Below are 27,623 nucleotides of genomic sequence, written 5' to 3' on the forward strand. Positions count from 1 at the left end.
AGCCATCCAACCTGTTGGCTCAAATCTAACTTCACAGTGAGTTTAAAGTTTGCGTGAGAGTGGTTGAGAAGCAGAAACACAACCTCTTTGGCTCAAAACGCTATGAAATGGTAACCTCTGTGTGTCGGTGAACCCTGCCATAATGGTTTAGAGGGCTTGCCAAATGCCACTCAGCCCCTCTGCAGTTCTTTCCCAAAATTTCAGCAATGAGTTTTTTATTTTGAAAGAGTCAGTGTACAGAAGGAAGCTGGTTTCCTGTTCCTGTTCCTGTGAGGAAAAAACATAGGAAGTGTAGGCTATTTTGAAATTGCACTTTTCAGTTGGCTGTGAAGCTCAGGAGATGCTTCCGGTTTTAGTTCTGTGCACACATGAGATAAATTTGACACAACACAAATTATTGTGTCAAAACTGAGATAGACACACTGTCAGAAAAAACATTTCTGGACTTTTTTGTTTGTTTGTTTGTTTTGTTTGACATTTTATTCATTTTAGAGAAGGATAATTCAGGGGAAGTACAGATGCTGACACCAGTACTGACGTGGAGATAGGCTTGTGAAAGGTCTGTTGGAGATGGGGTGTTTGGGGCTGGTCAGCCCAGCTGGAGTATTGATTCCTGGATGCAGTGGGTGAGGCTGTGCTTTCAAGGGCAGAATGCGTTCAGTTGGTGAGAGAACAGTGGGGAAGAGGCCAGTTTCTGTGGCTGGCCCCAAATCTGAAGAAGAGGTGCTGAGGGGAAGCCCTGTGGGCTGCTGAAGCTGGTGGTGGGTGGTGGAAATCCGGTGCCTGACTGAGAGAGCACTCGCTTGAGTGGAAAAGTTGTACCTCATGGAGGATCCAAAACTAATTCCTGTGGGGAAGGATACCCCTCTCAGTCTGAGGCAAAGACTTGAAAGCCTGCTGTAGATGTGTTTATTTTGAGTATAGAGCCGTTTGAAAACAAAAGTATTGTTGCAGTGATGTTACCCTGCTACACTGCTGAGCTCCACCACAGCCGCTCGCTCACTGCCCCTCCTCAGAGGGAAAGGGGGGGAAATTCTGCAGTGAGAAGCTCTTGTATTAAATAACATTAATATATATATATATATTTATTCTTTTAAAGGAAGAAGTGCAGAGGAACAGAGGAGGTCTGTAATTCTCAGATACTCCTTTCAGTGAAATCTCCTGTTCAATTCAGTGGGGTTAAGACCTTAATCCCAGAGTCTCTCAGAAGAGACCCAGTTCCCATTAAAATGCAGTATGATGTATCTGTGTTATCCTATTTCTCATCTGCCTCACCAAAAATAAATTTGCACTGGGAACTGACACTGGAGAAAGATCCAAGACACGCAGAGTAATCTTTCTCCTGCTATTTAACGCAGGTGTTCGGGCGGCCTCATGGGCTGTATTTGTCAACCTCTATTACAACGCTGTAAGGCATTAAAAAGCCTAAAGCCTGCCTAGGTTTCCATAGCGTAATTCAGTTTCGGAGCAGAGCTGCTTCTCCATCCACCGTCAGGTTTTTAGCACCTGGGGAAAGGCTTTGCTGTTGGAGCCCAGACACGCAGGTACCTTGGACGGCCCTCTCTGCTTTCAGCTACCTCTGGCCTCTGCAGGATTTGTGAAGCAATGCCTGGATCCCCAAATGTTTCCAATTAAAATAACGCTGTCTAGCGCAGCAGTCTGGGTAAGTTTGGACAGTCGGAGTTCCAGAAAGATTTTGGCAAAAGAGCCTTTTTGGGAAGCAGTTTGGGAGCCCTGTTACATGAGCTGGGCAGAGCTTTAGCTGGTTTTGTGTTCGCAGGCGGTGTGACTGCAGTGGCCTCTCTGGTACCTGCGTTAGCTGAAAGAAGACTTTCAGTTCTGGCCGTAGATCAGTGCCGAGTGTCTTCTGTACCACTTGCCAGCGTATCGTAGCATTCAAGTGATGTCATCTGACTTCAGAAGGACCATAACAGGAACAACTTGTTACTAATAGAGCTGTTGAGGGCGGTAAGGCAAGGATATGTCAGAAGGAATCCAATATAAAGTCTTACTGAGAGGTGCAGGCCCAGGGCTGAACTCAGGAGTGTGGCTGTGTCTTATTAAGAAATTCATAAGATATTTTGGATCTAGGGTTTGGAGTGCCTGTGTCCAAACTAAGACACCAGGTTAGTGAAGGATTGCAGGCAACAGCAGATGTAAACCCAGAGGCTGGAACAGCATTGTATTAGTTTGGATTTCTGGTGAAGATAATGCAACTTAATGACAGCATTAAACAGGGTGGTGACAGGTGGTGCTCTGCTCCAAGGACGTAGATAACCACATACGATGTACTCACCAAGGTTATGTTTTCCAGCTTCTGTTTGTCCAGATTAAATGGCCACTGCCCCACATCTCCTGCTGAGAGAGTTCGTGCGGAGGAGCTGCTCATTGCGGTCTGTGCCTCTCTGCAGACACAAGTGCTCTTCAAATCGTGTGAAACTAAAAGTTAAAGTCAGCTGTTTCTTTCTCATTACTGCCTCTTTGTACAGATTCGTGAAGATTTTTGGTAGTTAGAAGTGTTCTGGGATTGTAGTTTGCTCTGGTTACGGTTATTTAACCTGAACTGCAATTCCTCTGGTAATTGTCGCTATATCAGGGTTTCAAAAGTAACAGCTAAACATTGTCTGCTGAAGTTACGGGCTAAGAAGCTGAATGTATGTTCTGTGCTACATCTAAAAGGGGCATAAACCACAAGTGTTATATCACAAAGGAGTCATGGGGTCGGTTCCTGTAGCCTCCCTTACAAGAGGGTGCTTAATTTCCAAATCCCTTTGATATCAATAAGAAAATGCAGGTCATGTCTTTGTGGCTTCTTGCGGGTGCAGCCACTGATTCCTTTACTTGATAATTTCTTTTATGTGCTTACTGTGTGTTTTGGGGTCTGATGAGCACGTGGCCAGGGCAGAACCACATTAGAATCAGCCAAACTGCAAAGAAACACTTGAGCTGTGCATCCAGGTCACGGCTCTTCTTCCTTCCTGCAAAATTATTCTTTCTTCAGTGAAGCAAAATGGAGGTTAAAGCTGCCTGGCTAATCAAACTGAATAAAATAAAATGCTTTAAGGGGAGCTGGGAATGAAAGCATTCTTGTTTTAATTGTACAAGGGAAGCCTTTTCAGTTTCAGCTGCAGATGGGCATCTGAGAGCAGAAGTGAGGCAGGCAGTGCTGCTGTCTGACCTGGTAACCGAGTTGTCACTTGGTCTGGTGGCAACAAACCGAGCAGTGACAGCACCACTGCGAGGACAGCATCACCATTTTCAGCTGTTTAACCGTCTCAGCTCTTCTCTCTGCCTTTCAGGATATTACACAGACAACGAGGAACATGTCTGTTTTGTCAGCTGCCCAGCAAAGCTTAAGCAGGTCCAGCGAAATTCACCTCAGCCTTTGTTGGGGATTCATTTTCTCATCACTTACTGAATTGAAAACATGTGTTGGGTAATCCAGCATCGAGATAGGATGGCTCCAGCGTTATCTCTATCTGATGATTTATTGGTACTTTGTCATGGTATGGTGCTTCTCAGTCAAAAATGCCAAAAAGCTTGGCAAAGATGGCAGACCACAATCCCTCTTAGTCCTCACATATCTTATAACTGGCACTTTAAGTTGAGCTTTAGCCAGGTAGTTTTGATTTGGCTTTACGGGAATGTAGCTGGGTAATTCTAAATGCTGGAATATTGATGCTGCACGCAAGGAAGCTGCTGGCACAGGATGCAGGATTTGAGCTGCTGATTATTGTTTAAAGCTCTAGAAAAACAAGCACAAAAACATAATCGTTTTCCCTGTGTCAGCCCAAATTGTTGGCTCAATAAAGCTCAGTTTAAGTGACTAGAGAAATGACAAATATTTATATTTATATTTATATATCAATATAAAATATTTTGCCAGTCTCTGTTTTGAATGAGGTTAGTCTGAAGATCTTAGCTGAAGGTGTGAATCTGTGATTTTTTTATGAAGATGATTCTAACTTGTACAAAGTGAACATTTCACCTTTTAGTCCTCTGCCTTGTGGAAGGAATTACCGAGTAAGCTTCATTCCAACCTCGTGGTGCATTGCCAGTATAACTTTAAATTCCCACAGCAGTTAAAATCAGGCAGCAGAGCTCCTGAAGACTTTCTTTTAAAGGACATACATATAGCAAATGAACGCAGGTGGTGTGGAACCATGCCTTCAGATAGCCTCGCAGTACCTCGGAGCACTTAGGAGGAGTTTTTACAAGACTGGAAACAAGAAATAAGATTCACAGGGGTGAAGTGCAGGTGCAGAGATTGTCAGCTTTAATCACATGTAGCATTGGGAACACAGACAAAAAGCACCAGGTAGTGATGGAGCAGCATGGGGATTGCCAGCAACACACGTCACGGTCCATACCTGCAGGATCTGGTTGTAAGCCCTCTCCTGAAGGGCAGCCACTGCTGCCACGGCCAAGCCTCTCCAGCTGCTATGAAGCACAGGCGTTTGGTTTAGCCTTAGCCACTGGTGAGCTTACCCAGGCTGATTGTAAGGGATAATGTGCTTTGTTTTCACCACCAAGAGCCTGGGGCAGAGGTCTCCTGCTGTGGACCATGGCAATTGCCTTTGGCATGACAAGTTGCATCAGATAAATTTGATGTTTGTTCATTTCCCCAGAAACTTTCACTCCCATCCCTGTGCCTAAAGCCATGCTTTGGTCAACACTGCAATGGATACAACCAATGCTAATGTATAATGTCAGTATAGTTAGATTTTTTTACTCTGCTGTCTAAAATGTGCATTTAGGAACTCTTTTTGGCAATTTGTTGTCATTGCCTCTGCTGAAATCTACACAGTTGTAAATTCCTGTTATAAATATGGCATAAGTCAGCTTCACACTTAGGAGGACAGTGCATCTTTAAATTTCATCCAGGACTCCACTTATAGGAACGCATTTTAATTCCTGTAAAGGATACAGAACCGTACCAGCTGATAACCCAAATGTTACCATGTCAGCACTGTTCAGCCCCGATGTCGTATATGTTGGCTGCCCTGCTGGAAAAGTCTCTTAATGGGATCTCTTGCCTTTAAACAATAAGGGCTTTTCAGCTAAATTATGTCCTGGGGTTCTGCCTTTGTTTTCAGAACATATTAGTAATGGGAGTATTGGGAATTTCAAATTCATTGCTTTTCAAAGGAGGGGAAAAAATCCCCAAGTCACTGTCCATTTACTCTTTTTTTCCTGTGGATTTTTTTTTTTTGGTGATAGTGCTAAAGGTTTGGATAAGAACGAGACTGCCTTGTGCTGGGTGTTGTGTGAGTACGGTGTAGAAGGGAAGAGCTGTGGGCAGGAGGGAGTAAAGCAGAAGAAGAAGAGAGCATGAAGGGGAGGTGGAGGCCATCAGCGGGAGGTAGCTGTAACGTGCAGCCAGCTCGGTGCAGAAAGTCTCGGTTTTATGTTGAAGTTTTTGTTTCCCATGAATATGCATACGCCGATTTCACAGACTGTTTTAAGTGAATAATTCTGCATTTCCCTTTTCTTCAAACCTTTCCAAGGGCGACCAGAAGCACCGCGGCAGGCGGTGCCACCGAGACCGCCGCTGCAGCCCCAGCCGGGCATATCCCTGCTGCCGTCCCGGCCGAGGATACAACCCCCGCGGCACAGGCCTCCCCTCCAGCCTCCTCTGCCCAGACCTCCTCCACGGCCAGCTCTGCCGGGATCAGGAGTTGCCCCATTCCTGCCTGGAACAACCGGGATCATCCTGGAGGCTGGAGAGGCAGGGCCGCCGGGCACCGTGTTGATGTCGGGAAGAGGGCGGCTGCGAAGCGTCGACGGCCAGGCCGGGCAAAGCACCATGCCCATTGCTGAAGGCTACGCTGGAGCACCAGGTGAGGGAAGCAGACCAGCAGTGAATCACCCTGTGAGACCTACGGACACGCCAGGGCTTCGCTAGGGGGGTGAAACTGAGCTTTACCAGATGCCTTTCAGCCGTTAGAGCTATTAGAGTCTGGAGTTAGGGCAGAGGTGGTTTGTAAATGGGGCTTGGCAGCCTCCAGCTGGCTGCAGAAGTAGGGGAAACTTGGTCAGTGCCAGCTTTGTTGCTTTTGTCAGCGCTGCACAGAGCATGAGGTCAATGGGGCTGATGTAAAGTCCTTGGTAACTACAGCAGCCTGTGCCCCTAGGGAAACCTAAATTAATTTTTTCTTGCTGTAGTGCTTGCCGTGGATTTAATGCCCTGTAGTAAGAATTTGGTCTTCTTTGCCGTGACTGCCCCAGTTTAACGATAATCTGAGCATTCATAGGAGATGTTATTTGGTAGCAGTTTTGGTAGGTAGCTTTTTGGTAACAAAAGATATTTCTTAGAAGAATGCAGTGATATTTTGTCATAATGTTCTCAATTACATACTGTGTAACACACACTACTTTTGCTTTGTAGGATATCCGAAGTTATCTCCTCCAACCACGGACTCACAGGGTAAGGCAATTTTTTTGCAGAAATGCTTTACACAGGTACTTAATATCAGTCCCTGGAGAGCTGTGGCTAAGAGAACAAAGTGACATTAAGGAAAATCTAATGCATTTGCTACACCTTAGCATTAAAACATAGTCTGCATCCTTTGAAAATGTGTGTGTTTTAAGGTTTTTAAAATAATTCATTTGCTGATAATGTTACTTACTTTGTGCTTTATTTATTTATTTATTTTCCTTTTAAATGAAAAGAACTTCTTTATGGAAAGGGTTGTTAGGCATTGGAATAGGCTGCCCAGGGAGGTGGTTGAGTCACTATCCCTGGAGGTTTTCAAAAGACGTTTAGATGTAGAGCATAGTGATATGGGTTAGTGGAAGACTGGTTAGTGTTATGTCAGAGGTTGGACTTGGTGATTTTGGAGGTCTCTTCCAACCTAGATGATTCTATGATTCTGTGAGCTATTTCTTTCCAATGAATTTAATATTCCTTTAGTAAGAAATTAATACTAAGGCCAATGCTATGAGTTTTGAAGCGCCGTTAGTAACTGAGTGTGTGAGTTGGTGCTCCTCATGGGAGAGTTTCTACCATTGTTAGAACAATGAGGACTCGTGTTCCACACTTCAGTGAAAGCAGGAGTGTTCCCACTGTCAGCCTTCATTTAGAAAGACTTAAAATACAATTTTCTAGGCTTGATGCGGTTTTATTATAATTGCTAATATCATAATTCACTGACAGATTTGTATGATAAGGAGGTATATAGCTTGTGTGGGCCATGCTAGTTGGCCTCAATAAATGCGTTGATTGGTTGCTGCCTGCCCTACAGTCTCATACTCCAGATAGTATCAAACCCTGGGGAGTGGTATCCTGTGTCAAAGTGAATATTCCCACACTTTCTGCAGAAAGAATGATTTCATCTAAGTGTGTTGAAGGAAATATCAGAAATAGATAGAACAGAGGGGCTTTACGACATCCAAAATCTTACCCCTGGGTTTTAGCCTTAACCAAATCACAGATGCACATCCCAAAGACTGGGCTGGGGACTGACAAGAAGAGTTGTAAAGAGTTGATACTGTAACCCTGATATATATATACTTTCTAATTAAAAATCCTTCATAGCCTTAAAGCAATATTTTTGCGTTTGAGGATTGCAGCAGAGGAAGAACAAGGAGCTATAGATTAGGCTTCTGGAAAGGGATGAGAAGTAAGAAAATGCTCATTTATCTTGCTGCCAGAAAAGCCAATATAAATGTCTAGATCTCTGTGATAAATGGATTTCCTGGGGGACTTATTCCTCTTTATGCATACTACTGCAGTTCATAGACAACAGTATTTTAATAAGTTTATGCTAAAACTGTGAACTGTGCACGTTAACCATGTTGAAAGGGCAAGGTGTGGCAGCCAGTGTGTGCGAGGGCTGCTTGGTGGAACATGTTGCTACAGATGGTGTGGTAGCACTCCAACATCTACAGAGAGGTGAGCTCAGCCAAGGAGTTCCTTTTCCCAATCTGTGCCCCTGAAGGCCTGTCTCAATACAAGATACACCTGCCAGCCTGTCGTGCTTCACCCAAAATGCCTCGCAAGCCCTGAGGCCAGGTGAGGTGATAGAAAGCAGAGGGTAAGGCATGGTACAAATGTGGTATGGTACAAATAGCTGTTGGACTTGGTAGAGTCAGGGCATTTACACCCGCTGTTCCTGATCGTATAGGTTGTGGCTGCTTAGAAAGAGAGCCTTTTGGGGAAGAATTCAGCAGTAGTGTAGAAATTAACAGCTGGGAAAGGAAAGGTCTTTGGTTTGTTGGAGGAGGAACTTAATGCTTAGGTAAGGCACTGAGGAACCTTTAAGACCTAATTCAAGCAAGACCACCGTTTATGCCTTTATCAGTCTTCGCCCAGAACATTTTGTGGTACTGAAATTGCAATCTGAAAGAAGATCAGACCTTCTTGTACTGTGATTCCTAAAACCAGGAGCATGGATTGTTAAATTGGCCTTCTGAGTGCTCCCTTTCATATCTCTTTCCCTTTCATTTTTGTTTCTGACTAGGCTGTTACGTGAAGGCATTACTCAGGAAGAAGCTGAGGGCTCCAGCTCTGTCCTCTGGTATAAACTAGCCCACATCAGTGCTTGTCTTGAATGCTGAGGCCTACTTTGCATATTTTCAATAGCACTTCTGAGCTTTCCAGATGCATTAGCCATCTGTTTGGATGCATCTTACAATATAACTTTGTAGGTAAAGATCTTCAGGGATTCACAAGAGTTAATGAGAGGGCGTGAGGTACAATAATAGGCATTAGCTCTGTTTTCACAGGCAAGGAGTTTATGACAGGGGTGAATTAAGCATCAGGACCCAAGCGGCTTCATCTAATGCCTTTTGCTACAAGAAGAGTTGAAGCAGTAGATATTTAAAGAAGCATCATCAGCGAATGTTATTGAAGCAAGGCAATTTTACAGTTGTGAGAATTTTCCTTTGCTGACAATTGCAGCGGCAGAGGTCGTGAATTAGCTGATGAACTGCTCTGGGAACCGATGAGAAAATGCTTGTTAGATCCCCAGGTCACACAGCAAGAGGAATTGAATGCTCTGATCACCATACAGAGGGTCACAGGGAAAAAAAAAAAAAAAAAAAAAGAGAGAGCACAAATTGCCTTTCCCTCCCTCCTTCTTCACACAGTTTGCAGCGTTGGTGGTATCCCCGACCCTGCAGCTCCAATGGAGGGTGATTGCTCCTCTCTCAAAGGAACTTCTTGTGCAGGGTAATACAGAACACTGTTTGGCATGGCTATCCCACGTGCAGAGGAAATGAGATGTGCTGGGGTCAAACTGAAGAATTAAAAAAAAAAAAAGAAAGGTGGTAGTGGTAAATTGCTGATATTTTCAGCCCATTCCTTCTCAATGAAGGTGAAGCTTTTCCTCCGCCCCTCAGTTCCTTCACGAGGAGTGCATTTATAGCTCCTGGCTTTCAAATGCTTTGAAACTTTTCTTTCTATTTGTAAAATGTCACAGCACTAGTTCCTGAAGTGAAAGTCTGGAGTTTCCAAGCCTGGACCTTGCGTAGAGAAACTGAACTTTGATCTCGGGGTGAAGAAAAGCATGTGCAAGTGAGGACATGTAAGGGAAGGCAGTTCACCTCTGTAAGGATCTGCAAAAGCATTGCTGAGAGCTATTGGTAGGACTTGGGCAAACTTCAAACAGGCGCAGCTCCAGTTAGAAACAAGGAGAGGAGAGCATGGAAACATCGTGACTTTCCTGCACCTCAGTGTTTGCCCACTGAACTATCCTACGGGACATTTAGAGGCAGTTAAGATCTCTTCTTTAGACAAGTACACATAAAACGGAGCTGGTGGCTCAAAAAACAAGACTGCAGATCGGAAGGAAATCTCAGCAGCAAACTGACAACTATTGAAGTAATCACTGTCAGTGCAGGAAAATCTAAAGGAAGCTTAGGGGAGGCAGGACAGGAGTCACTTCCTCACATATCCTTAGCTACTGTGATCTGTAGCTGTTGCAAACGGAGAGCAGAGTATTTCTGGGCAGGCTGCAGGAACCTCTCTGAGTCAGCCAGCAAGAAATGAGTTGATGTACATCATCATTTGACTTGAGTCTCAGGGAAAGCTGCGACTACAAAGATGCTTCCTGTAAGTAGAGTGATGTTAAAGGGGTTGGGGCTTTGCAGAAGCTCCCTCCTGAAGCAAGCAGACTTCCTGCAATTCAATTTGGTCCTTTTGAATAGCTTCATCTTAGCTCATGGGAGCTCTTACACATGCACTGCCAGGTAAAAGGGTTCTGTCTGCTTTGTGAGCATGAGACAAAATAGATATGAGGAGATACCCAAAGATTCATGAAGCATCTGTTTGCTAGACCCCAAGGGAGCTCATGGTGGGTATTTGCCATTTCTGAAGCTGCTGGCATCTTATGGTACCCCTGCCTCTGTGCGAAGTTATTCAGGAAAAAAAAAAATATATCTAAAATAACATTGCTATATTCAAATTTTAGATAAAGTTTTGTCACTTTTAAACTTCTGTATCAAAGAATTGAACGTTTGTATCACTGCTTGCTGGTGGCATGTCAGATTGGGAGGGAGAGAAACCAGACGTGTATTTTAAAGGCAGCAGAACAAGGAGCAGGGCTGACACAGCGCAGAGAGACTTGGATCCTAACCTGAACCATGAATGGTGTAGAACAGAAGGAGCAGCCGAGGACAACTTTAAGTGTATTCATTGTTTACCTAATTGCCAGATCAAAGCAGCAAGAGTTGACTGCTTCTAGCGGTGTTCCTGCCTTAAGGGAAACGTTTAGAAGGAAGGGAGCTGAAAGACTAACACACGGTTGATCACCAAGACTTGCCTTTAAGTCAGTCTGTTTAAAAGTAAAAATTTGTCCTAATAGTCCAAATTGTATTTCATCAGGTGGTGTTAGCTAGTAAGCAGATAGACACTATGAAATACGTAAGTATCTGTCTGAGCTGCTGAGAAAAAAAATCGGAGTGAAAAATTTCCTGAAAGAGAAGTGCAAAATACAGAAAAGCCCCAGATGTGATTCTCTTTGTTGGAACACCTAAAAGTGTTACTTGTGTAGATGTTTTCGCTAGCCTTTGGCGGAGAAGGCAGGAAATTAAGCTGTGCACAGTCTCTCCCCTCAGAGAGCTGGCACAAGCTACCGACCTTCCGCACTTCTGCTGCCAGTTTGATGGTGATACAGAGCAGAGATATGCAGGGCAGCCTGAAGCCTGGAGCTGCTCCATGGCAGAGCATTGTTGAATTCAGGTGTGGCAGGATGGCTACTTCCAGCAGTTACAAGCCACGCTTAATCTTTTCCTTAGAGGGGCAAAAAGCAGCTCGTAGGTGATGCCAGTTTTCTGGCTCCCCTGCCAGAGCTGGGAGGCTGTAGCCAAGGAGAAAATTTTATGGTCCTCAGTCAATTTTTTTACGGCAAGAAAGCTGGGCCAGCAGAATGTATTCTGCTAACTCTGGCATGCCTCAAGTGGCAGGGTTAGGCTGAGGGGAGTATCTGCAGGAGCAGAGACGCTGGGCTATAAACCATCGCAGGGAAGGGCTGTGCTGTCATCCCAAAGTGACCTCAGTCATGTTCTTACCCATTTTAGGACCTGCTGCCGCCGCGGCCTCGCTGGTGTCCTTCTCTGCTGGGCTCACACAGAAGCCTTTCTCCAGCGATGTCGGCGTGGTTCACTTCAACAAAGTGCTGGTGAATGACGGGGACTATTACAACCCCAACACAGGTAAGGCAAAGAGCGGACCCACGGAGCTGCCAGGTGGGCAGTAACACACATTACAAGTGGTCGATGACATCTCAGGCACTGCGGTGCATCGAACGCAAGAAATTACACAAGTCCATCTAAGCCAGGGCAGGAGCTCACATTCCTAAGGCTGGGGACAGTCACACACTTTGGCCGTGCTGGTTTTCCACAGCTACCAGTTACACTGAGGCCTGACTCACCTCCCTGACTCACCACAACCACTGTGTGCTCCTCATCCTCCCCAGGCAGCTAGGGACACTATTAGCAGCAGGGAGGCTCCTTACCGACCCGTTTCACTGCAGCCTGAGGAGAGGAGGGCTCCCTGCTTTTGATCCAGACTTCAGTGTGAGCCACCTCAGCCCCCTCACACACCCCGAAACACCTCCGTGAGCTGGCTCTTTAAAACTCAGGGCTCTGCTTTTTTGAGCGGTCAATTGTGTAGAGCGGTCATGACTGAAGTGGTAGGTACCTGTGGTGGTGGTGCTTTCTGCATCGCAAGCCTGGAAAGTTTTTAAACTGACTCGTATGGGAAGAGTCTGGCTTGTAGCTTCTCACACCCCGTTGCCTTCATGAGCGCTCTCAGTTGGTCAGCTGCCCAGGCTGACCTCATCACAGTCACCTCTACACAGCAGTGCACAGCGCGTGCTGTGCTAATTTTGTCTTTGTGCTTAGGGCCTTGTGCTTAGTTATTTCCGAGTACCTCAGAAAAGGCATCCCCATCTCTCTTCTGCAGGCATCTTCACGTCACCGTACGAGGGGCGCTACCTGATCACCGCCGTGCTGGCGCCGGAGCGCGATGAGTACGTCGAGGCAGTGCTGTCCGTCTCCAATGCCAGCGTTGCTCAGCTCCACACGGCCGGGTACAGGAGGGAACTGCTGGAGTATCACAAACCCTACTCGGGGAAACGGACCTGTGGTGGTCCTGGGACGTTCCACCTCGTTCTTCACCTCAAAGCGGGAGATGAAGTCAACGTCGTCGTGACAGGAGGCAAACTGGCCTACACGGACTCCGATGAAATGTATTCCACGTTTAGTGGGGTTCTGCTTTATCCTTCCATTTCCCATGTTTAGGTCCATCGTGGAACAGGAGAGAAGGGTAAGATATTCCGAAGAAATTAAGTGTAATAAAATTCAAAGCTTTAATATATTCAGTTTATATATTTGATTTCAGTGATGGGTTTATTGTCTGTATTGAAACCTTGTCCCCAGTTTTCAGAGACAGCTACAAAAGACCTGTTTCTGTAGCTAAAGTAAGTCCTTCCCCAAGTCCTAGTTTACCTGTACAAACACGACAGCTGTTAAACAACAAATACATTCTCAGTAAATACTTCTCCACTGTGCTCTTGCTACTCCCTATTAAATAGCCTTTGCAGTCTGCTCCCCAGTTTATCTCTGCCAGCGTCCGTGGTGTATCAAAGTTTACATCTTTGCTGCAGTTTCCAGTTGCAGCCAGCTTCCATCATGCTTTCAGTAAAGCAGGAGCAAGAAAGTGAGACCACGTTGGACACTGTTGATGACTTAGTCCTTGCTTTATTAAAATAATGTGGTGAGCCAAGTGCATTCACGTAATTTGTTCAAAGCAAGTGCTAACCATGGTGGTGCAAAGCAAAATGATGTTCGTCTGCATCAGTTTTCTCTTTCCCCTAAGGGCCAAACCCAGTGCTAAGAGACAAGTGACTCTCAGCCCAGTCAAGTGGCAGCAGCAGTGCAAGGAGAACTTTGTCTTTCAACGGGCAAGCGTGAGTGTAAGGCACAGTTGCTGCTACTGAAGGATTTAAACAGTAATTTCCAACTGGTGCAGTAAAGAAGACAACCAGTGAAGCGTGATGCTCTTGGGATTCAGGCTTAGAGCTTGAAAATAACGAGCCAGGTCAGAGAAATCTGAATCACCTGTTCTTAGCTAGAACAATGATCATTTTGAAAAGCTTTTGAAAAATTTTACAGTGCTGGTGTCTGGAATTCCTACAGTATTTGCATTAGAGAAGTAGTTCTCTTCTTTGTTGCATTGTAAAAGATAAACCAGAGGAAAAATGGCTAAAAAAGCCGATTTAGGAAAATAGTCTTTTTAGCTAAAGCTGTCAAATGTACAAACCAAGCACCTGCACTGAGTCTTTGTTTTAGCGGCCTCCTGCATCAGCACTTTTCAGTGGGGTTTTAACACCCAGCATCTGTCTCTATGGATGGAACAACTTGCTTAGTAGCTTAAACACATTTGGTGCAACAATGTTTTATTTCTTATACTCGCCACTTCTCAATTGAGGTGACAAAAATAATGTTCTGGCTCCTTGGAGTTAACATTTTGAGCTCTTTCATGGGTGGAAAAAAAATCTAACCATACTTTAGTAAGAGCAAGACTTTTCCACTGTCATCTGTATCTCACATAAACTGGTCATCTTTTTCATAGTCTATTCTTCATGCATAGCGTTGTATTTATCATAGTGGGTTGTGTAGTGTATTTTCCTTCTTAAGAATCCAGAACAGCTGTTACAGTCTCAGAACAAATAAATCCTTTAGGTGAGGGAAGAACTCCCCGCGCTGGAAGCAGCCCCGTACGCTCAGCTGAAGCCTTTCCCCATCCGAGGAGGTCAAATGCAGACTTCACGCCTTCTTTGCCGCATAGTTTTGGAATTGATACTCCCTAATAACCCTGTTTCCAGGCGATGAGAGGGGGCCTTCCCACAACAAACCATCACATCCTGGAAGCTGAGCTGCCTCGGAGAAAAGCAGACAGAAAAAGCTCCCTGGCCCCAGAGGAGCTCTGCATCAGGCCCTCTGCAGCTAGGGTTGTGCCGGGCGGGGGTGGTGGGGCGAGCACAGGAAGGAAATTGCGAGCGGATTTTTTTAAAGCACGTGGCTTAGGAAGAGCTCCTGGCACCTGGTTTTCAGAAATTGGGGTGTTGCTGATAAGCAACAGCCAGGGCTGGATGTGTTGTGGAGCAGGAAGGCTGCTCGTGTAGGAGCAGCTGCTTAAGGGACGCGGTGAACTTGCAGAGCTCGGTGAAGGGAGCCACCCCCCTCATTTCCCCGCACATTTGACTTGATCTGGGCTGGACCACCCCTCGTTCAAGAAGAGCTCGGTTTTCTTTTGTCCCAAAGCAACAGCCCACTGCTCTCCCATGCCTTTCTACATCTCAGAGATGAAGGGGCAGACAGGAAAGACTTTTTCTTTTGAAAGCCAACTACATCAACCATATATATATATGTATATATATATATTAACCAAGTTCTTGTTATGTACGAAAGCCATAGAGGCTCTTTTCCTTTTAGGATATTTTTCACTCGCAAGAAAGCTGTGTTCTCTAAGAAGTTGGCTCCAGACTGTGTGTGACTCAAGTATTGTTACATTATTGTTGCCTGTGCTAAAAATGACTCATGGAAACAAACAAAGTGAGCCGAGCGCTTAGGGAGACCTCGCTGGCAAACACCACCTCCTTTTTCTCCACCCCCCTACCTCCAAGTGAGACATTTTTAAGAATCGGCAGTGAAAGTTTAGGGCTAGAGGTACAAACATTTCATCACCTAATTCTTACCTGACTGATCTGGTAAATTTCTAAGCCCAGCCCACACGTCCTCAGGAGCCCAGTTGTGCTGTCAGATGGGGCTCTCTTCTGACAGAAAGCTTCTCCCCGTGCCCAGGATCTGCTGCTGACGGTGCTGGGATTGTTTGATCCCACATAATGCAACCTAACCAGGATTTATACCTGGTTGTAAAGCACTCTCTAACCTATGTCACAGCAGGACTGAGTCTGAGGCATATTTTGAGAACACTTTTTACAGCTAGCTCCCCATCCACCATCTGTAGCAGCACAGTGGCTGAAGCTATCAACTTTGGTGAGGAACTCACCAAAGCCTTGCTTTAGTAATTGCTGTAATCAGGGTAAGTGGCTCATTTTCTCTTAATGCAGTTACCCTAGTGGAGCCTTCAAGGTGGACTATTCACCCTGCTGGGCAGACTGCGGTGCTGCAGTCCCTGAACAGCACAGGGAAGAGGGATCAGGGTCTCAATCACCGCCTCAGTCAGTGCTTGGGTAAAACATTCCTTAAATTTAGCAGCAGCTGGCAGAGACTCAGGCACAGATGAATTCATGGGCCTACTGAGGATTCGTTCTGTATGAAACAGCTCAGCTTCAAAGGAAAGGGTGAGAGCACTGCTTAGAATACCCCAAACCCGCTGACAGGCATTCACATCTTCAGTGGCAATCAGCAACAGCCCAAGGAAATAACCTGCACTGAAAGAACCTTTTCACACTCTTGGTTCATTCAGCAACCACATAGAAAAGCGTTCCCCACCTCAAACAGGAAGCATCTGGAAATAAGAATGCCTTAAAAAACAACATGCAGTAGGTTGAAGCTGTAAGGCGGGTACACTGCATGTTTTACAAACCAGTGGTGCCAGCCAGAGACACACTGCCCTGGCCCGACGCAAACAGCGCATCCTAGAGCAGATGGGAAAGGCAGCAGAGAGCCATAAAAATCAATAATATCAGAGGAAACCACAGGAAAGCCTGGAGCAAAGTGAGAATGCAAATTTCTATCGCAACACGTGTGAAACTACCTCATTATTTTCATTTGCTATTTAGACTTCGGAGACGGTGGAGATGTCACTATGCTGAGCACTTAAAGCAGTGGCTGTGTGCCACAGATGTCCCCACCAACCTCCACCACGTCGCCTCTCAATGTACGCCAGGTTACTTGCAGCAACTTTGTGCAATTCAGCAGCCAGAGGATGTAGTTAACTTGGTGGAGACAGCCAGCCACTCCAGGAGCATTACGAACACAGAAGTGCACCTGTAAGAGAAAGGCATGGGAAGGCAACTTGGCCCAAAGCGTAAGTGAGCACCCTGTATAGCTTTAAAAGGCTCAATTGTGCTGGGAATGCAAGGTAAAGGGCTCCTTAACCAGAAGCAGATTAGCCTCAGGAGTGCAGTGGTTCCAAGGCTGCATCCTGCATTTGGAAGCAAGTTACAGCTGCAGTCAGTCAGTCCTTACGGTGTGGCACAGTGGTGGATACAAATGGGCCACCAAAACCACAAATGCTCTCATGCAGCATCAGCTTGGCGATGCGAGGGATGTTTGCTTCACTGAGACACGCGCTGCAGGCACACTTTGGCTCCCAGTTGCTCCCAGAGAAAGGCGCAGAGTTCCAGTTGTCGAGCTGCCAGGAACACCTGGGGCCGCGTCCTGTCATCACACAACAGACCTGCACGCACCGAACCTCCTGCAAGGCACCCTGCAGACTTCAGGCACGATGCAGAACTGCTCTGCCAATGCTTTGTACGTGGAGACTTCAAAGAGCATCTTATAACGTGTTCATATGTAAGCAGGTCTTGCCATTTATCCATTTTGCTATCTTGATTGTAAAAAAAAGTTACTGATTTTTCAAAGAAGTGCATTTGAGCATATGCTTTGTGTGCGCGTATACGCGGGTGTACAGGGTCTGATACCTGAGAGCATGGAGAAAACTGTTTGATGGAAGGAAGCCAGCTGCTGACATGTCCAAATAAAGCCTGCCTGTTTTGTGATGTCTTGATGCCCCTTTGCTTTCCAGTGAGTACAGCAGTACCGTAAGCCAAAACCTTGGCTTTTTCCTCCACCACCTTTAAAAGTTCAGTTTCTGGCTTCGTAGCCAAGCCTGCATGTGTGGGTTAGGTGTTTAATTCAGTCTCAGGCATTGTTATATAGGTTTGGGGATAGACGGCATAGAAGTTCTGCCAACACACTTCCTCATTCAGCATCCTGATTCCTGGCTGTTTCACTCCCCGAAACTTTTGGGGATGAAGTAGTATCAGACAAAATATTAGGGCAGAGAACAGAGGTTAGGAAGGAGGAAAAGGCAGGGGAGGAATGAAGGAATGATTGGGAAGAACCACGAAGTGCCTTGATTCTCAGTGCTGGGGTAAGCAGGACCTGCAGCTACCTGCTCCTTCACGAGGACTGGAACAGTAGAAGGTGAAGGTTGAATAAACTCTTTCCTTACGCCCTTACAAGTGAAGACCTGCACTTGTAGTACTCACAAGGAGGTGGCTCAGCATTGCTTGTAGTTACCCCAATGCCCTGTTAACCATACTTTGTTCGAGGATCTCTGTGTGAATGCAAGGCACGAATCAGCCCCATCCTCCCAGGGAGGTGGGAGGTGACACTAGAGAGAGCACCCTGCACACACACAGTGCCCATCGCTGGGAGCAGGATGTATGGCATAACACCGGGCCCTCATGCAGCAATATGTGGGATTTAATCCCAGTGCAGTAGTGGGATGCCTCTCACCACCTCCCTGCCCCAAGGCCCACGCGCTGGGAGGAATTGCAGCATACCATGGCTTTCAAGGGGATGGGTGCCAGGGCCTGTGAAGGGCAGTAGGAATTCAGCAAGCCATAGATGAAACTCCCTGCTGGCACCTGGGACCCTCAGAGAAAGGTGACCAGTCCTCCAGCAGTCTAAGGGAGCTCATGGCACATCTGTAGGTCAGAGAGGGCCCTAGATCTAAGACAACTCCTCCAAGACAAAACTATCCATCCACCAAGAATGGGATAGGAGGGATACAGGAGGAACAATTTGAGCACAGACAATATTCCTCTAACACCTTTGAGCATTTGGCATGCACAGGACTTGCCTGCCCTTTGTTGCTCACTGCACACCACAGATGAGTGCTGAAACCTAGGTGTGAAAGATGGGCAGTGACAGAAGCATGGTATGAAGACTGAAGAGACCTAGGTGTGAAGGGCGCAGGGTATGAGCAGAATCACAGGGGAAACTAAATAGAAATGGCATCTTTGCTTCTGCAGCAGGAGATAAAACTAGCACCAGGCTCTGTATCTGGACAGAAGAGAGCTGATGTGCAATGGGAGCAGCAGTACAAGTGGTACACCTGCATTGCACCACATGATTTACACATCCATGCAGATCTATCATACATTTGTGTGATTGAAATGATTGTGTGTGGTTTTTTTTGTTTGTTTTTCTTTGAAATGAACATGTTGCTTGGATGGAATTAGGATGAAACTCCAAACTAGGGAAGGTGTACAAGTGCTCACACCCTGTAGCTGCAGTATTTTATTCAAGGCAGCTTGTGTATTCCTGAGATGTGTCTATGACTACAGTGTATGTTACCTCAGATTCTACATTATGAATGTATGCTTAGCTTTCATTTTAGTTATAACCTAATAATGGTATTGGAAGACAATGTAAATTTGATTACAGCAATTACTTGTCAGCTGTATAAATACTCTAGGAGTAAACCAAGTGTGAAAGAAAGCAAATGTCACAGTCCTTAGAGCAACTTTAAATATAAGATATGAACACAATTTAAATAAATCCACATTTACTAGATTAGCAATACAAGAATGGAACTTGTAAGCACAAATTGAAGAAAAAATTAGTTTAAGTTTGTTTATTGTGATAACATTGTTCTGAACATCAATAAACATTGCACTGAAGTGTGGGTTACTGTACCCAAGATAGTCCAGTCTTAACAAAAACCACTATATTGGTATGGTCACAGATTTGACAGTTTTAAACACACTACCTTATTAGTGATTGGGTTGCTTGAATAATCAGTTATTTCACATCTTCAACATAAAAATGAAACAAACTAATGAAGAGAGTTTTCCTATCCTCAAACTCAACCAAAATGTAACTTTCATCTGGAAATAATTAACACTGCAATAAAAAAAATCCAAACAATTCCATTCTATTCAGCAGGATTCAACTTTGGAAACTAAAACTTCTTTAGGCAAAAGTGACACTTTAAAGGCATCTCAAATCCATTATCTATTTTTGATGTTTCATTATGAATTCGCATTACAGTCATTTAAACAATTCATTCGTATGACAGCATCTTCTGGAAGACTTGTATGAAATATTAACATGGAATCTTATTTTTGTCTTTACCATAAGTGGATTCAGAGTTTGCTTCAGAAGTTCCACAATTGAGTCAATACAAGTGTTAAAACTTTTCCAGCTGAAAAAAAAATATTTTAAGGAATACACTGATGACAGGAAGCTGAGGATACGCGAGCCATATTGCACATGCAACTGTATAACATTAGGGGTTAAAGCCCAACCTTTTGAAGTACAAGCATGTTTTGTACAGTGTAAAAAGATGAATCCAGAAATGTGCACCACTTAAGTTACTGATCTTAAAATCATTATAGAAATGGGAAACGTCCAAGTCACTAACAAGTTCTGAATTGCAATGTTCCTTTATTAATCCCCAGACAGGTATCGTTGACTCAGCTTTTGACATGCTTCCAACGCTAAGAGGATCTGCATCTTCAACAACACAGTCTTAACAGGGATGCGCGTGCGCCTGCAGACACACACACTTAGAAGTTCCTCTTTCATAGAAAGAATGATTTCACTTGCGCTAGTTTTGAATACGTATAGCACAACTTGTTCTCAGACATTAACTTCAGGCCACTTCTCTTAACTAAAGTAACAACGGATAGGCAAATGCGTAGTTTTTATACACCCCACTTCATATTAATATTGCAGCACAAGCCTACGGTTTGATAGCAATGAGATGTCTTTTCTAGTCAATAAAGTGCCCAAGAATCCAAATCATGTAGGTACACAATGACAGGTACAGTACCCCAAATTCTGTCCCTACGCAGGGTTAACAAACAGTCTGGAACAAAGCTTCAAATACAAGTCTATTAAAAAGAAAAAACAAACAACCAAACCCACCACAACTGACTTGTATCAGAAATACTCAAGAAATCTTTTACATTTTATCAAAACCCAAATATCAAAACTGTTAGAGAGATTGAAAAGCAGAATTGTTAACTAAGCAACTTTTTGGACATCCCTATACTGCAAAATAAGAGGTCAGCAGAATGGGGAGCTCTTTGCAGCCACGCCCATACCACACCAGCTTAAATTACATGGATTTGGAGACAGAGCTGATACCATGTCTCCACCCTGCCCATTTATCCAAGTCCCCACCTTACAATCCACAGCTTGTCTTTATGACAATCCAAAAAGATGAATAGGATTTAAGTGAAAAAATTTTACTCAGTAAAAGTTAGCAAAACACGGCCAAACCTTAGCAACAATCGTCACAATTTGGAATCCCATCTCTGGTAGTTATTTTGCTGGAAGTGGGTTTTTGTTCTTTTATTTTTTCCAAAAAATCTGTGTAATACCAAGGCCACCAAGATTACATTAAGGATGGTAAAGAAAATTTTGTCATCCAGAGAAGACTGTTTTAGGAGAGGCAGCTTCACTCCCTTCATGAGGAATGGAATTAAAATATGTTGGGTTCTTGTAAGTTTTGAAGTATTTAAGTGACTTAAAAGCTCAAATTCTGTCAATTTTCAAAGCACTTAGTGATCATGAGAATTTCAGTTTCTATGGAATTTTATGGAATAAAAGGTAAGAAAATAAAGGAAAATATATGGAATGATGTTTGCAAGCTTCTGAAAGTGCAAAAAAAAATGCAGTACTGCAAAACATGCTTTGAATTGAATCCATGAAATCTACTTAAACACTAAGTAGTTTGGTGACAGGAGCAAGAATTTGCTGAAACAGTCACAAAATGTCTTGTCCTCACTGTGTAAGAACAAGAAGGATGCTTTTCAAGTCACTTAACATGTATGGCACACAGTGACAGGCAGGTGTTTTTTTTCCCACCCTCATACTCCTGCTCTGAAAGGGAGGTTTTGTGTTGACCCTCTCCCTCTCCTTCTTTTCTAATGTTTTATAGTCACAGGAATACACCAGAATTTTATAAGAAAACAAATAGTCCCAAAATTATTGCCCCCAAGCAGTCCACCAGTTGTCTAGCATTAGGCTGGTGTTATTTCAGAACATAGGGTTAAGGGTCTAACCTATTAAGGTTAAGGCCTGATAAAGAAAATATTCCTGTGGGTGGGGCAAAATCCTCTGAGCGTGCTCTTTTATGGGTAGTGAAAGAAAGGAAGAGATCCTCTCCTGCTTCCAGGCCATGTAAGCTGAAGCAGAGGGGCCTGCCCAAGCCATGTTTCTATCAAAAGCAGCTTTGGCTAAGCACCGCAGCAGTAGCTGTACAAGTGCCTGCTCAAAATCACTCACACTTCCCTGCGCAGGAGTGTGTGGCCACTGGGAGCTGTGTAGAGAGAGAGCCTGGCCCCAGAGCCTGGTGGAAATTCTGGACATGGCCGCCCTGGTGGATTGTTAACGCACAGCCTCAGGAACTTGCTTAAGGAGTGACAGGAAAGACTGTGCACCACGGAAAGCCTGGGACTGAAATTTAAATGACTGTAAGCCTTAAGCCGTCTGGGTTGGAAACATACAATTCTCACCACGGACCTGTCCTAAGGAGTTCAAATGTACCAACCCAACTTAAAAAGCAGAGCTACCTTTGTTTTCAAGTATTTTTGGAGAGAGAAATACTAGCTGCTTTTACAGCTGATAAACACTAGACTTGGAATGCAATTTGTTCACAGGCTCTTGATCTGAACCTGAGGAATGACCAGCATGATGCTTACAAATAAACCAAAAGGAAAAAGAAAAAAAAAAAAAGAAAAAAAGGTTTTATTCTGCTCTGCAGCATTTAACCATTCTCATACCTGGAATCCCACTACTGAGCTGCATTTCCTTCCAGCTAATGAAAACCTGTAATACAGAATTCTGGAAAGACCTGCAGTAGATAATTAAAAAATTAAATACATCATTTTTTTTTTAGTATAACAATTCCCTGAATATAATCTGTACATACTTTTTACTGGCCTACACAGCATACACACACATATGAATCTCCATGATGAAAAAAGAAATTAAAATGCCAGCTCCTCAACTCTTACAGAAACGTTCAAGATTTCTCTTGATGGAAATTCAACATGAAATAGTGCAGCCTGAAAGCAACAAAAGCCATACAAGTATCTGAAGACAACTTTCACTTTAACAAGATAATGAAATAGTTTAAGCATTGCATATAAAAAAAAGCAGTATTAGTCTGAGCATTAATTGTACAAGCACAGTCTCGTACATGTGACAAAAGGCATATTTACATTTAAAGATGAATTTTATGTCTTCAGACTCTGTCAAGCTAATAATATCTACACCTTTCTGTATTTTAGCTGAGAAAGAGCACACTGGGTCTTAGGCTCTGGCTCTTCTGCAAAATGGCCTAATTGCCCACCTGAACATTAGACCAGGTTTTCTATTAATAGGTCTGACATTCTATTTGGCAGTTTCCATACACTTTTTGGCTTCGTTTTAGAAAATATACTATTAAGACTAATACACACAAAAAAAATCTATGCTTACAATAAGGTCTGATTGATGAAAATGCAAAGTCACTCAGCATTTAGTTGCCATGAAGCACTTGAGTACCATGGCCATCAATGGCAGGCCAATTTCAAGTGCCTTAGTACAGGTATATAAAGACAAGCAATAAAGACAAACAATATCATAAAAAAAAAAAGAACATAAAAACAGACAGTAGCTTTGCATTTTCTTCGTCTTACACCAACGGAGTTAAAGTGATTTCTTTAGTAAGACTTATGGTACCAGTATATAAATTAGCATCTTCATTAAGAAAGTTCTTCACATTTAAACTGAAGTTGAGTAGCTGAACATGAAAGTCCGTTTCTAGGTGAGAAGTATTTTTCAAGCCAGATCTTCCATGTTAAGGTCAGGAAGAGGTTCTCTCCAATAGCAAAAGGAGCTGAATTCTGGGCATGGAAATGCAGAACTCTGTTCTTTATTAAGCAGTGGGAACACATATTCCACAAGCTCACTTAGTCTGTAATACCTATATTAAAAAAGAAGAAAGACCATTATTTAACAGTCTAGTCACTGTTAACTGTAGCCAAAAAAGAGCTTTAGAAGTCTAGACCAGAAAACTATAGTCAAATAAGGTACAACTACTGCAGAAGCAATTTTCAATTTTATTTTGCCAGCTTACTTTTCTTTTCAAGAAGTTTTAAGTTAAGCATCCAAAGTGGTAAGTCTCTGGCAAATAATTTTTTTATGTATCACATGTAACAGAAGATCATAAGGAATCATCATGGTCACAACTGTAATTATTTTGTAATCTCATTGCCGAGAACCTTCTTTAACTGAAATAATAAAAATGCTCTTACGAAGACTTGTTTCCTTTAGTCCTTTCTTGGATCAGTTCACCCTTTGGATTCACAGTAAATATTCTGCAGTCTGGAACTCCCACTTGCATGTAGGCATAGACATCCTGTGAAAAGCATGAACAAATGCACATGCTTTGACACTTTCTTATTGAATGTGATATACCGAACAAATTCTTGAAGGAATAAGAAAAGAGATTTAAAAGCTGATCCAACAGTATATAGTAAAACGCCTTAAAACAAATAAACAACAAGCACACATTGTAACAAAGCATCTCCCCCACCCACAACCCTTAAGTCTGTTCTCAAGCCTTGGACCACAAATATGCACCACAAAATCTCTACCACACGGTACTACTCGTACTACTCCCTGTGACAACATTCCTCTTAGCAATACCCCTTATCTCAAGCTCTCTTACAATAGCACTGAGCTGCAGAGAAAGTACAGGAACTATGACAGGAAAAAAGATTCAAGCCTGAGGAGTATGGAATTCCCCTAAGTTATAATGCTGTCAAAACTGCTGAAAAAAAATATAGAAAGGTGTTATGTATTTAGTAAGACCCTGGGAATACTAATACATCTGTGTAATCTTTTTTTGTAAAGGAATTCTAAAGCTATAGTTTTTATTTAAGAATCTGCATGGCCAAATCTATAGAAATATCAGTGTCCCATTTCCACATTCAAACTGTAACAGACACAAAAAGAAAAGCCTATTTCCTTTCCCTCCCACAAGTGCTTCATGCATTTTAACCCTTCAAAGAGAAAGTCTCAGACTTACATTGGGCCTGTTTCCAAAAGCAGCATAGAAAGGCTGTTTACTGGGAGCAAACAAGTTCTTGATATCATTCAAACATTCAATTTTGAATTTCTCAGGCTTCTTTTCTATGACTTCCCTAAAATAGAAAATGAACAGTCAAATTCTAAATCATGACCAAGCAGTGGGTATTCTCCTTCACCAATTTATCTGATATTTGTATTCTCATTATTTCCTGTGCTCAGTGTGGCTAGTTACATAGATACTGGTAAATACTTTTCCAAGGATGATGCAAGAAACAATAAAAGAATAAAAACAACACTCACAGTAAAAATAGGTGAATAAACTCACTAAGCTAGGCTAACTAACTGTGATGAAGTTCACAGCTCATGGTTGCAGTTTATCAACTGCTTTTATCGTACATTACCATTTAGACCAAAAGCAGAAGACTGAATCAATTACACATAAGCTTGTTACCATTCCTGCCTCTGAAAAAATCTGCAGAACTAATAGGAGACCACAATAGAAGCTGCTGTCATTGTTAGCCATGACTCAGTTTTTTTATTTTAATAATAACAACAAGAAGAATAATAAAATGAACAAAAATACTTTTACACTATTAGCTCTTCCAATCAAAAATGAGGCAGCCTGTAGCTAGTTCAAAAGATTGGCTGGGCTGAGCCATAGCTAAATTCCATACCCATCTGTAAGCAGCCACGTACGGAACACTCCCAGTATTGCAAGATCACTTAGTGTTAACAGTCTATGTCGTGTTTTTTTGTTTTGTTTTGTTTTTGTTTTGTTGTTTGTTTTTAAATTTATCTTGCATAGGAGTAATCACTCACAGATTGGAAGAACATAGAAAGCAGAAAACAAGCTGCACTGTGACAGGCATTTTGTGTTTAGCAGCCACATCTAACATGTCCGTAGAAACAAAAGTATACTTCCTTCAAGTGAAATTCATGCGAATAGCCTGTAAGTGATCACTAGAGGGGCACTGAGTAGCAGGTCAAGCAGAGAGCAGAATGTTTGGATACACAGTTATAATGATCAGCATCCCAAATCTTTTTAATTTGCTTCCTGGTGTGAGATGAGGAGGGAATGGATGTATGAAATCCCATGTGCTTACCTATGAAATGCAGAAAATAAACTGCTGGGGGACAACATGAGAGGTCCCCTGGGAAGAATTGTTCCTTTGTCATTCACCCAGTGCAGGTATCCTCTAGTTATATCTGCCATTCCAATGGCACGGGCAGAACAGTATAGAAACTTGTAACCATTTCTGGAAAAGAAATACCAACTTAGTTCCTTTTCCTGCTGAAGATATTCTTTGTCAACACAAGCATCCTGTACCAGCAGCCTCCAGAGGCACCAGTTTAGGTACTGACTTGCTGCAGTGAGCTTCACAAACTCCTAGTGAAAAGACTGTTCTGCTATTATTAAATCAGAACAGCATGTAATAGTTTGAAAACATGACTCAATCAAAACTGAAAAACAGGAAATGCAAGAAGAACAAGGATGGTAATACTAAGATTATGTATTTAGATGGACTCAGCTCTGTTTAGATAAACGTCACACTGGTTTCACCCAGTTTCCATAATATTGAATACCAGATCTCCTGTCTTTTATTTTTCCTCCATATTGTTACCAGAATTTGCAGCTCATAGCAAAGGAAGCACAAGCAGCATTCATCCAGCCCCTAATTTTTTTCCTAAAGACTTCGTAGATCCATCTGTTAAACAGATTTGTACACAGTTACTGCATACACAAAAGGCTTGAGTGTTTATGTGCATTTTCAAAGACAAGATTCAATTTGGCAAATAATCCCAAAATTACTCTTCTATTATACATTGAGCACAAAACAAAGTTCTGGTTATCTTCCATAGACTGCATGGGGCCAGAGACAAAATTTAGCTCTATGTAATACCACACACACAAAAAATGGATTGCCAAGACCCCAAACTTATTTTAGTGGAAAGAAAAACTACTAAATGTTAAGCCAAAGATAAAAATGGATTATTTTAAGTGGATCATGAAGTGCTTTAACAGTTAGCCATCCCATTATCCTCAATACCAAATTATTATTTCTAGCATCAACACACTTTTTTTGGTATGGTTTGTTTGAAAGTTTGTTAAATGACCAAATCTAAGGAAGAGAAACAATGCAGGTTTATTCTGCATAAAGTTGTTGGACATAAATACAATAAGGCTATATTCCTCTTAACTGCACACTACATTTGTAAGGCTGTGGTTCACAATACTTCTGAACTGAACACCTCACCACTGCAACAACAGTGAAATCATCTTCCATCTCCTGCCTCCCCTCTTCTAGTCACATGAGCTGCCTCTGATGGCTCTTGCAGACAAGGTGAGCACATTCAGGTGACTAACCCAGAGAGCAGATGGCGAAATTGCTGATTTGCTGGATGGTGTTAGCTTATTTCAGAAGCGCAGCGAAGTGAGTGACAGAGAACTTAAACCAGGCCACCAACCTTTGTGTCAGTGGCAAGTTGTTAATTAGGTTCATTTCAGAACACGAAAATGTATCCTAAGGAGAGTTCACTTGACTTTGATAGCAAACATTAAAACACAGAATATTTAGATATTGGGAGGGCACTGTTTAGGTTTGAATTTACAGTGTGCTATGTTTGTAAAGACCTTGTGATTAACCTGAGTTGGTGAAGATAAACATATGCATGACGGTTTGAGAAGCTATTTCTATTATGGTTCTCTCTCATAGTCACAATGGTATTACACAGTTTTTAAGAACTCAAATGCAGAATCAAATATTTGAAAGAGGAACTAGTAAAAGTGTTGGCTTTCATTCCTATTGAAGTATCTGAGGGAAAAAACTTAGTTTTGTTTGTATATGACAGAATTAGCTCCCTTCCATCATTTAGACCAACACATCGTATTGAATTGCAAAATTATTAACAGCAATTCAATTACCTGCCCATTAATTCCCAAATTCCAGAAAGCCCTAGCTGCTCATAGGTTACATACTCACTCATTTATGGAATGATAGAGTTTTGCAATGCCCTGATGAGTCCAGTCCTTGCCAAACTGAGGGAGGATATGTCCTAAAGCATCAGACCTAAAAAGAAAATTGGAGATAGGTGAAACTGTACAAGTTTCG

General features: G+C 43.0%; 2 protein-coding genes across 6 annotated transcripts in view; one reads left to right on the forward strand and one right to left on the reverse strand.

Moving 5' to 3' along the window:
- EMILIN2 (elastin microfibril interfacer 2) overlaps positions 1–17,195 on the forward strand; it is a 40,293-nt gene extending 23,098 nt beyond the window's left edge. Inside the window, exons 5-9 of one of the 3 annotated variants that reach the window (XM_068671516.1) lie at positions 5,508–5,840; positions 6,389–6,427; positions 11,521–11,655; positions 12,407–12,769; positions 13,322–17,195. In XM_068671516.1, coding sequence (XP_068527617.1) covers positions 5,508–5,840; positions 6,389–6,427; positions 11,521–11,655; positions 12,407–12,744 — 845 coding nt within the window. In that variant the 3' untranslated portion in view covers positions 12,745–12,769; positions 13,322–17,195. Of the gene's footprint in view, positions 1–5,507; positions 5,841–6,388; positions 6,428–11,520; positions 11,656–12,406 lie in introns of all 3 variants that reach the window. The other 2 variants (XM_068671517.1, XM_068671515.1) reach the window with 2 other exon arrangements.
- Positions 17,196–19,033: 1,838 nt separating this feature from the next.
- Positions 19,034–27,623, reverse strand: part of LPIN2 (lipin 2) — a 45,272-nt gene continuing 36,682 nt past the window's right edge. For all 3 annotated transcript variants that reach the window (XM_068671520.1, XM_068671521.1, XM_068671518.1), the window contains exons 16-20: positions 27,495–27,581; positions 25,617–25,769; positions 24,512–24,626; positions 23,736–23,839; positions 19,034–23,404 (exon numbers count right to left, since the gene is read on the reverse strand). In XM_068671520.1, coding sequence (XP_068527621.1) covers positions 23,260–23,404; positions 23,736–23,839; positions 24,512–24,626; positions 25,617–25,769; positions 27,495–27,581 — 604 coding nt within the window. In that variant the 3' untranslated portion in view covers positions 19,034–23,259. The remainder of the gene's footprint in view (positions 23,405–23,735; positions 23,840–24,511; positions 24,627–25,616; positions 25,770–27,494; positions 27,582–27,623) is intronic.

The sequence above is a fragment of the Anas acuta genome, chromosome 2 (assembly GCF_963932015.1).
Source record: "Anas acuta chromosome 2, bAnaAcu1.1, whole genome shotgun sequence".
Taxonomy (NCBI): Eukaryota; Metazoa; Chordata; class Aves; order Anseriformes; family Anatidae; genus Anas; species Anas acuta.